The 11,647-nt window shown below is 39.6% G+C and overlaps 1 protein-coding gene across 1 annotated transcript in view; it reads left to right on the top strand.

Annotated features, from left to right (window-relative positions):
• Positions 1–11,647, top strand: part of MYO3B (myosin IIIB) — a 532,652-nt gene that overhangs the window by 230,960 nt on the left and 290,045 nt on the right. Inside the window, exon 15 of the mRNA XM_012555289.2 lies at positions 5,450–5,579. Coding sequence (XP_012410743.2) covers positions 5,450–5,579 — 130 coding nt within the window. The remainder of the gene's footprint in view (positions 1–5,449; positions 5,580–11,647) is intronic.

Here is an 11,647-nt window from a genome sequence, read left to right as displayed (position 1 = left end):
GGGTAATGGAGGAGGGTTAATATCACAGTGGGGTTCGATTTTTCCCACGTTAAATACATTTCTACTGGGCACCAAAAATGTCCAGATGAAAAGGAGAAAAAAATTGACTTCATCAACCAGATGTTAAGCTTTTATAACATTAACTGAATTTTCCACTTTTCATACATTATACCTCAGTCTCAATTTCAAGTTCCTGAAGCAGGTTAGTGACTGATTCAGGAAATTCTCTAGTCTAGTCTCTAGAAATAGCCAACTCATTGCTTGCATTACCCCCAGAGGAGCCATTTGAATTATGGCTAATTGACTCCTATAGGGTCTGCTGAGACCCAGGGTCCTGAAAATGGGTAAGAGTTAAATAAAAGGCATCTTGGATTATTTTGTTGATTAAAAATTTATCAGAATTATCTTGTACATTCATATCATGGCATTGAAATTAATTTTGCCCCCTGGATATTGACTGAAAGGCAGTTCTAATACAGGTAAAGGGGATTGATTGTTTTTCACTCCACATTAGTGCTTTATGGTACCTATTTTGGTTCTTTGTTGGAAATTGCAATACAAGTGTTGCCCTTAAATTCTTCATTTACCTTAGTATTGATGTCTGACCACATATTAATGTTCTCCACTGCCTGAGACACCTCGTCTACCTGTCCCCACCATATTCTTCTATTCTGCCTCCCCATTCCTGTCCTCTTCCTCTCACCTTTCTTTCCATCTCTTTGTCCTTTTAAGCCTATTTCCCACCTACCCCTCTCTTCTTCCCTCTTTTTTCTTCTTTTCCTTCTTTCTTGATTTTAGGAAAAAGGGGAATCCTTTTCTATCTGGGTTCTGTCCTTTTCTGAATCCATTTGCCATTCAAAGCTTGTTTGCAGACAAGGGATTCTCTGGAGTGTTCCATAAAGTTTCCCTGAACAGGGTCCCCTCTGTTCTGAAAACTGCTCAGCATCATGGAGTGGTCACTCTGATCTTGTGAGCCCCTTGGGAGGCAGTGAGCATGCAGTGGTTATGAGCATGGAGCCAGAAAGCTTGGGTTTTGGTGACTGTTTACCACTTGTGAGATGTGTGATCGGGGGCATGTTATTCAGCCTCTCTCTAAGCCTCCGTTTGTCCACCAGTAAAATGGAAATAATAATAGCGTTTATCTCATAGGATGGATGCTCAGCATGTAGTAAGTATCCAATATATTTTAACAATTACTCTAATGTGATATATCTTTGATACAAGACTCTTTTCTTCAAAGAACAACCTAGACATGACATTACGATAAAGTGGCCTATCAGAAATTACAGATTTTCTACTCAAGCTATTTCAGAGCACAGAAATGGAAGGAATACTCCCAAATTCATTTTATGAAGCCAGCATAACCCTGATACCAAAAGCCAGGCAAAGACATTACAAATAAAGAAAATTACAGACCAGTATCTCTCATGAATATAGATGCAAAAATTCTCAACAAAATCCTAGCCAATAGAATTCAGCATCATATAAAAAAATAATAATAATACACCACAACCAGGTGGGACTCATACCAGGTATGCAAGGATGGTTCAACATTAGAAAATCAATAATTTAATCTACCACATAAATAGAACAAAAGAAAAGAATTACTTAACCATCTCAATCAATGCAGAAAAGGCATTTTATAAAGTCCAACAACATTCCTGATAAAAACTCTCAATAAAATAGAAGGGAAATTCCTCAGCATAATAAAGGGCATCTATACACAACCACCAGCTAACATCATTCTCAACAGAGAGACTGAAAGCATTCCCCCTATTTAACACTGTGCTGGAAGTCATAGCTAGAGCAATAAGGCAAGAAAAAGAAATAAAGGGCATCCAGATTGGAAAGAAAGAAGTAAAACTATCCCTATTCGCAGATGATATGATACTATACATAGAGAACCCCAAAGATTCCACAAGAAAACTACTGGAACTAATAGAAAGATTCAGCAGATGTGGGGACCGTGGTCTCAGGGAACATCTAGCTCAATTGGCATAACATAGTTTATAAAGAAAGTGTTCTACATTCTACTTTGTTGAGTAGCGTCTGGGGTCTTAAAAGCCTGTGAGTGGCCATCTAAGATACTCCACTGGTCTCACCCCTTCGGGAGCAAGGGAGAATGAAGGAAACCAAAGATACAAGGGAAAGATTGGTCCAAAGGAATAATGGACCACAACTACCACGGCCTCCGCCAGACTGAGTCCAGTACAGCTAGATGGTGTCCAGCTACCACCACTGAACTGCTCTGACCAGGATCACAAGAGAGGGTCCTGAACAGAGGTAGAAAAGGACGTAGAACAAAATTCTCACTCACAAAAAAAGACCAGATTTACTGGCCTGACAGAGACTGGAGAAACCCCGAGAGTATGGCCCCCGGGCATCCTTTTAGCTCAGTAATGAAGTCACTCCTGAGGTTCACCCTTCATCCAAAGATTAAACAGGCCCATAAAACAAAAAGAGACTAAAGGGGCACACCAGCCCAGGAGCAAGGACTAGAAGGCAGAAGGGGACAGGAAAACTGGTAATAGGGAACCCTAGGTCGAGAAGGGAGAGTGTTGACATGTCGTGGGGTTGTTAACTAATGTCATAAAATAATATGTGTACTAACTGTTTAATGAGAAGCTAGTTTGTTCTGTAAACCTTCATCTAAAGTACAATAAAAAAAAAAGAGTAGCAGGAAACAACATCAGCATGCAAAAATCAGTTAGATTCCTATATATCAACAAAGAGAACTTCAAAAAGGAAATCAGGAAAGCAATACCATTTATAATAGCCCTTAAAAGATACAATACTTAGGAATAAATCTAACCAGGGACATAAAAGGCCTGTACAAAGAAAATTACAAAACACTACTGCAAGAAACCAAAAGAGACCCACATAAACAGAAACACATACCATGCTCATGGATAGAAGAATCAACATTGTGAAAATGTCGATTCTGCCCAAAGCAATCTACAGATAAAATGTCATCCTGACCAAATACCAACAGCATTCTTTAATGAGATAGAAAAACTAATCACCAACTTTATATGGAAAAGAAAGGGGCCCTGGATAAACAAAGCGTTATTGAAGAAAAAGAACAAAGTAGAAGGCCTCATACTACCTGATCTCAGAACCTACTATACAGCCACGGTAGTCAAAACAACTTGGTACTGGTACGACAAAAGACACACTAATCAATGAAACAGAATCAAGAACCCAGATGTAAATCCATCCACCTATGGTCAGCTGATCTTTGACAGACTGAAGTCCATTAAATGGGGGAAAGACAGTCTTTTTAACAAATGGTACTGACATAACTGGATGTCCATCTGTGAAAAAATGAAACAGGACCCATACCTCACACCATACACAAAAACTAACTCAAAATGGATCAAAGACCTAAATATAAAACCTAAAATGAAAAAGATCATGGAAGAAAAAATAGGGACAATGCTAGGGGCCCTAATACATGGCATGTATACAATACAAACCATACTAACATGCACAAACACCAGAAGATAAACTAGATAACTGGGAGCTCATAAAAATGTAACACTTATGCTTATCAAAAGACTTCACCAAAAGAGTAAGAGAACCTACAGACTGAGAAAAACTTTTTTGGCTATGACATATCTGACAAGGGCCTAATTTCTAAATTTTATAAAATACTTCAACACATCAACTACAAAAAGACAAATAATCCAATTAAAAAAATGGGCAAAGAATTCTTCGGCAGACATGTCACCAAAGAAGACATTCAAGCAGCTAACAGACACGTGAGGAAATGCTCAGATCATTATTAGCATTAGAGAAATGCAAATCAAAACTACAATGAGATACCATCTCACCCCGACATTACTTGCAGTAATAAAATAAAAAAATAACAAATGTTGGAGAGGTTGGTGGGAGATTCGTATTCTTATGCACTAATGATGGGAATGTAAAATGGCACAACCACTATGGAAAATGATATGGCTCCTCCTTAAAAAGCTAGCAATAGAAATACTATACAATCCAGCAGTCCTACTCCTAGGAATATATCCTAGAGAAATAAGCTGTTGTGTGAATAGATATATGCACACCTGTGTTCATTGCAGCATTATTCACAACAGCAAAAAGATGGAAACAACCTAGATGCCCATCAACAGATGAATGGATAAACAAACTAGTATATACACACAGTGGAATACTATGCAACAGTAAAAAGCAATGATGAATCTGTGAAACATCTCACAACATGGATGAATCTGGAGGGTGTTATGCTGAGTGAAATAAGCCAATCACAAAAGGACAAATGTATGAGACCAGTATTATCAAAACTCAAGAAAAGGTTTACACACAGAAAAAAAATTCTTTGATGGTTGCGAGGGAGGGAAGGGATGGAGAGGGGAAATCACTAACTAGAGAGTAGATGTGTTAATTCTGGTGAAGAGGAATATAGGGAAAGTAAGCACAACTTGACCAAGGCAAAGTCATAGAAGTTTCCTAGACGACATCCAAACACCTTGAAGGGCCAAGTTATTCAGTCTGAGGGCTGGGGACCATAGTCTCGGAAGACAGCTTGGTCAATTGGCATAACATAGCCATAAAATGTTCTACATGCAACTTTGATGAGTAGCATCTGGGGTCTTGAATGCTTGCCAGAGGCCATCTAAGATACATCTACTGGTCCCATCCTATCTAGAGCAAAGGAGAATGGAAAAAAACCAAAGACACAAGGAAAATATTCATCCAAAGGACTAACAGACCACGTGAACCACATCCTCCACCAGCTTGAGCCCAGAAGAACTAGATGGTGCCCGACTGCCACCACCTATGGCTCTGACAGGGATTACAATAGAGTGTCCCAGACAGAGTGGGAGAAAAATGTGAAACAAGATCCAAATTCACAAAAGAAGGCCAGACTTACTGGTCTGACAGAGACTGGAGGAACTCCCGAGACTATGGCCCCTGGACACCCTGCTAACAGAAGTGAAGCCACTCCCGAAGTGCACCTTTCAGTTGAAGATTAGACAGGCCTATAGAAGAAATAATAACACGTGTGAGGAACGTGTTTCTTAGTTCAACTACATGAGACCAAATGGGCAACACCTGCCCAAAAGCAAAGACGAGAAGGCAGGAAGGGACAGGAAAACTGGATGAATGGACATGGGGAACCCAGGGTAGAAAGGGGGAGAGTGCTGACACATTGAGGGGATTGCAACCAATGTCACAAAACAATTTATGTATACATTTTTGAATGACAAACTAATTTGTGCTGTAAACTTTAACCTAAAGGACAATTATTTTTTTTTTAAATTACTTTTTTTTCACCTCATCTAATGGTCTGGATTTAAAAGCCTGGTTGTGTCAAGATGAATTCTATGCAGAGGTCAATTAATGACTGACCTTGGACAACTTACCAGTGTTGCCAACAAATGGACAGTGGATTTGGCTAATTTGCTATTTGTTACTCATGTTGCAGGTATTGTATGATGCTTCTGGGGTTCTTGAGAAGAACAGAGACACTCTCCCTGCTGATGTGGTTGTAGTCTTGAGAACATCAAAAAACAAGCTTCTTCAGCAACTCTTCTCAATCCCTTTGACCAAAACAGGTACTTGAAAACCACTGATAGCCCTGGTCATGCTGCTTCTGCAAGCCCAAGTGGGGTTTTCCAATTAGAATCTAAATATTGCCAGGGCTGTGCTAGTAACATTTTGAACTTCTTTAAGCAGGAGTAAGGGTCCTTCCAGTTAAATTCAAGGAAAGCAGCTTTAGAAAGTGGTTGTTTCTTTTTTAGCTTAATTGCATAATGTCAGTTTATATACACATGTGTACACACACACACTTTCCATAACATCACCTCTTGGACTTCTCACTTTCTCTGCCTGCTTCTTTTCATTCTTCCGTTTATATAAAACCATCTGTTATTATTAATTCATGTTAAGCAGTCTAGAGTGGTTTCAGTTTACCTAGATATACTGGGAAGATGGTTTCTATTGATGTATGATTCCAAGTGAAGGCAGTGTGGTAAATCAAAAGCTCATCCAACTATAGGCTCTTCAGAGGTCACCTGGTCCAACTTCCCAGTTGGTTCTTAACACCCCCCACCCCCCATTCTCCTAATCATCTTGGGACAAGGGCTTCAAACTGGTTTCTTCCACCCCAGATAGACTGAATTAGAATCTACATTTTAATAAGATCCCCAGGTGATACTTATGTATAACTTCCTGGAAACTTGTTAGAAATGCAGATTCTCAGCAGAGAACATGTTAGAAATGCACCTTCTCAGCTGGGGTTTGAACCAGAACAAACTGGTTCGATGTCCTGCTTGGAACATGTCTTTCTACTTAATGTTAGCTTTTTTTAAGTCATTCAGTTAGTCCTCATGCCAGAAAGCGGTGAACAGGGGCCAAAGAACAGAACTTCCAGGTCTTTGCTGGTTTGCCAACTGGATTCTAATTGGGCCAAATTCCTTTGATTTATCTGGGATTCTGCTGCCTTTGGTTGGGCAGCCAACTCAGTCCTCTCACAGCTCTGTTCTCAAGGGCTGTGTGCTTTTGAGGCTATGTCTGGAAACAGCTGTGGATATGCTTTTGAGAAAGGTGCAGAGAAACCTCCTTATCATTGTTCATAATTTCCTCTTCTTTTCTTCCCAAATCCCTCTTGAAATCATTGGCACCCATGTCTCGCGTGGGGCCTTTGCATCCTAAAAGATAGTGGCTACCAGATCTGATTTTTTAGCAACTTGCAGAAGAATGAAAAACTTGGCTAAGAAAAAAAGCCCCAGTTCATCATAACTGGGAAGGAAAGTTGAAACCAGGCTTTTTGTAGAAAGCTGCTCCTGTAAACAAATACAGTAAGGTGCCCATCAGAAGGTTGCCCTCCATCTTCCTCTCCAGACCTTTCTTGCAGACAGCCAGGATATAATTCATTATCGCTCCAGGAGGAGTGGAGGGCTGGGGGCTTGTTCGGAACTGGTGCTTCCTTATCAGAGACTCGTCATCAGATGGTTTCTGCACAGAGGAGAAGACATAGCCATTAACAGGGAATGTGTAAGATGCTCTTTGAACTAATGTCTGTCCAAATGACTCCTCAGCTGGTATTTACACCCTCTCTTAAATATGAGTAACGACATGTCAAATCTGTTCACAACTTCGGAATTTCCAGTTTTTAACATCTGGCAAAATAAAAACAAATTCACAGCCTGGGCCACTGGGTGGCGCTAGGAAAGAAGTTAGGCTCTGCAGCTTTTTCTGTTTTCCCTTCACTAACCTAAACGTGGAGAGAAACAGGAACAAAGAGATAGCATCTACTGCTGCTTTTTTTTTTTTGCTTTTCTCCAAGAGAGCTTTTTTCTTGTCTTGGTAACTCTTTCTGAATCTTGCCTTGAAACTGCACTCCACACCACCTAAAAATAGCCAAGGAAACAGAAGTGAAAAATAAGACTAGAAACAAACGTGTTTTCTTGACAAGCTTTCTTGTATTCCTGAGTCATACATATATCACGCATAATTTCTTTTGCAAACCTAAGCTTTATTTTCTCCACATTTTCATTATAATTAAGGAGCCACAAATAAACGTCAAAACGAATAAGCATGGCTGTATTTCCTTTTTCTGAAATTATTCATGTAAAATGCATTCAATCAAACATTTATAAAGCAACTTCTAGTAAGAAGGCACTGTCTAGGCAGTAACAGGGATCATGAGGGAAAGATAACATGGCTTGGCCCTAAAGCGACAGGGACCTTATTCCACCTTCACTTCTTGTCTAGAATTGTGCACTAATTTATCGCTGTATGATATATTTACCTTCAAGCCCCAATTTTAAAGTGTTTGTACATCCTGTGTTAAATCTCAGAAAAGTAACTAAGATTCTAAGTTTTAAGACAGCCGTATTCTAAATTTTTGGCTTTATATACAGTCTTTGAAGGGAGGAAAACCTAACTGGAAAGAAATAGGTTGTGCTGTTTTTACAGAGTTTGCAAATATTTGTTCCCTTATAAAGAGGGAAGTGACTATACAACTTGTTATTCCTCATTCCTGCTGAAAGCAAGTCCCATACAGCTGGTGTTTTGAAAAAGAATATGCTAATAATTTCAGTGCATGAGAAACCATTTTGGGAGTTATTTTTATTTTGATTTATCCTGTTTCAAACCCTTAAAAATTATTTTATTAAAATTAAATTGGGCACTAGTTTGGTAAGCATATATATTATGGGAAATTACAAACCTCTTTTTGGGGATGAGTTACAGAGAAAAAGGAAAAAGACCAAAGTTAGGAAGTCTTGGAGGCAATTAGACTCAAACTTTTAAAAGAGATGCAGTTTGGGGCTTCTCAGTTTCAAGAGGAGACAGTGTTTGTTAAGAAGATCTCTTAGGGGTGATGGCATTGTTCTGGTTCCTGACCTGGTGGTTACATAGATGTTTGCTTTATAATATTCATTAAGCTGTGCATTTATGTTTTACACACTTTATATGCATTCTATTTCACGATAAAAAGATTTTTTTTTTCTTAAAAGATAGAGAAGACCCTTAAAATGCAAAGGAAAACTTTATTTTCTTTATTTAAAGTTTCCTGTTCACCTAAATTGAGGTTTCCTAGTAGCTAAATCAGAGAAGCTGGACTATATGAAGATGAACGGGGCATCAGGATTGGAGGAAGACTCGTTAACAACTTGCGATATGCAGATGACAGAACCTTGCTTTCTGAAAGTGAAGAGGACTTGAAGCATTTATTGATGAAGATCAAAGAGAACAACCTTCAGTAGGGATTACACCTTAACATAAAGAAAACAAAAATCATCACAACTGGACCAATAAACAACATTATGATGAATGGAGAAAGGATCGAAGTTGTCAAAGATTTCATTTTACTTGGATCCACAATCAATGCCCATGCAAGCAGCAGTCAAGAAATCAAACGACACATTGCATTGGGCAAATCTGTTACAAAAGATCTCTTTAAAGTATTAAAAAGCAGAGATGTCACTTTAGGGACTAAGGTGCACCTGACTCAAGCCATGGTGTTTTCAATTGCCTCATATGCACATGAAAGCTGGACACTTAATAAGGAAGACCAAAGAATTCATGCATTTGAATTATGCAGAATATTGAATTATGAAGAATATTGAATATACCATGGACTGCCAGAAGAACGAACACATCTGTCTTGGGAGAAGTACAACCAGAACGCTCTTTAGCAGCAAGGATGGCAAGACATTGTCTCACATATTTTGGACATGTTATCAGGAAGGATCAGTCCCTGGAGAAGGACATCATGCTTGGTAGAGAGTCAGCGAAAAAGAGGAAGACCCTCAACGAGATGAATTGACGTAGTGGCTGGAACAGTGGACTCAAGCATAAGAGCAATTGTGAGGATGGCACAGGATCGGGCAATGTTTTGTTCTGTTGTACATAGGGTTGCTATGAGTTGGAACTAACTTGGTGTTACCTAACAACAACAGTAGCTAAACTGAGCTGTCCTTAGCTTTCAAAAAAAGGTATCAGTGAGCTTCAGGCTGACATTCCTGCCCTTTTAAATTGACCTCACTGGGCTGCTGGGCAGGTAGCAGTCCCTTCATTAACCAGTTGCCATCAAGTCAACTCCAATTCATGGCAACCCCGTGCATGTCAGAGAAGAACTATGCTCCATAGGGGTTTCGGTGGTGGATGTTTCAAAGTAGATCTCCTGACCTTTCTTCATAGTCACCTCTGGATGGACTCCAGCCTCCAACCTTTTGGTTAGCAGCCAAGTGCTTAACTCTTTGTACCACCCAGGGACTCCTCTCTCTTCATTAATGGGTATCAAAAAAGAAGTATTGGTGCTTAGTTTAATCTCTTATCAAGGTTAAGAGAGTCCACCTCTGTGTGTGTGTGTGTGTGTGTGTGTGTAAAACCATAATATAAAAATCAGAGATAGTAATCCAATTGACATTTTCCTGTTTCCTGCTCCTACTTTCCCATTCATTTCGTACATCCCAGAGTTCCGAGAAGGTTAAAAACGCGAGGGGAGTGTGAAATCAGGAGACTGAGGATCACCAGGAGGCACGGCTTCTGCAGGTTTCTGCAGCTGCTGGGTCCACTGGCACAGGTGAATCTTGTGGTGGAGACCTGTGCCTGAGGGCCATGCTCATGTGCCCAAGGTTCTCAGTGATGATCTGGTAAACTGAAGCAACCAGTCAGTGTGGATTTTCCCTACCCCTCTTACCCCTCTGAAGTATGGGCCACTTCAGATGTGATGAAATCTTCTTTGTAATCCTTCCTATTGATATAAAATTCTCTGAAGATTTCACGTGTGAAAATTTGATGTGGCAGCAATACTGCTTTCTAACCCTTGAGCTAGGCCTTTTCTAACCCTTTGGCTGGGCCTTTTCAAACTGAATGATCTAGGTAGAAAACATTAAAAGATACTGGTACAAGGTTTCATGGCATTTTTTCCTGATTGGAGAATGTTCCACTTGCTACTGATAAACTAGAGAAAAGTTCACACAAGGGTCCGGGGATGAAAGAGGAAAGGAGCTTTCAAATGGAACTTGAAAAATCCATTTTTGTCTTTGAATTGTAAATTCTGACTTCTAAATCATAGTTTGGGTTTTAAAGGAGTTAAGAACTTAGGAGAAGCAAGAAAAAACAAGAGCAGCACCAGATGTTACATTCTCTGAGCCTCAAAATCTGGTTTTGCTTCAGAGCTTAGAACGGAGTTTTGCCTCCTTTGCCTCCTTCTGTCTGAGCTTGCTCAGGTCTATCCCTTGGAATTTGATTTGCTGTGAAAATCAACAGTGAAGTCTCTCGGTCTTGACCTCCATTTGCCCCCCTTTTTATCTGTATGGAAGGGCAAGGTGAGCCTCACATTATAATATCTGCAAAGCACTATAGCAGCTTCACTGCTGAAATCTTTGCTGTTGTTTGTCTGATTTCTAATTCTCAACTCCCAAAATCAATGTCATTAAGCTCTTTAACCTGTCGCCATCAAGTCGATTCTAACTCATGGCAACCCCATGTGTTTCAGAGTAGAACTACACTCCATGGGGTTTTCATGGCTATGACCTTTCTGAAGTAGATTGCCAGGTCTTTCTTTCAAGGCACCCCTGGGTGGGTTCAAACTGTCAACTCTTTTGTTAGTACCCAGTGCTTAACCGTTTGCCCTAACCAAGGATTCTGGGCTCTTTGATAATTTCTGCATGTACATTTTTTTTAAATTTTTCTATTGTACTTTAGATGAAGGTTTACAGAACAAATAGTTTCTCATTAAACAGTCAGTACACATATTGTTTTATGATGTTGGTTAAGAACCCCACGACGTGTCAACACTCTCCCTTCTTGACCTTGAGGACCTTTTTTTTTTTTGGTGAAAATATACATAAATATACATAGCCAAAGTTAGACCATTTTGAAAGTTTCTACATGTACAATTCAGATTCTTCCAGCTGTGCTGCTCTTCTCACTATCCTTTTCCAAATTATTCCATCACCATTATCATCAACTCACTGTCTCCTAGGCTTCCCATCAAACCTTTTTGGTTGCTGTTGTCAATTTGATCTCACATAGATAATAATTTTTTTTGTGCCTTAGATGAAGGTTTGCAGAACAAATAGTTTCTCATTAAACAGTTAGTACACATATTGCCCTATGACAATGGTTAACAACCCCATGACATGTCAACACTGTCCCTTCTCAACCT

The sequence above is a fragment of the Trichechus manatus genome, unplaced genomic scaffold (genome assembly GCF_000243295.1).
Source record: "Trichechus manatus latirostris isolate Lorelei unplaced genomic scaffold, TriManLat1.0 scaffold00037, whole genome shotgun sequence".
Lineage (NCBI taxonomy): Eukaryota > Metazoa > Chordata > Mammalia > Sirenia > Trichechidae > Trichechus > Trichechus manatus.
Note: the sequence above shows the minus strand (reverse complement) of the source record. Positions and strands in the feature narration are given on the sequence as shown.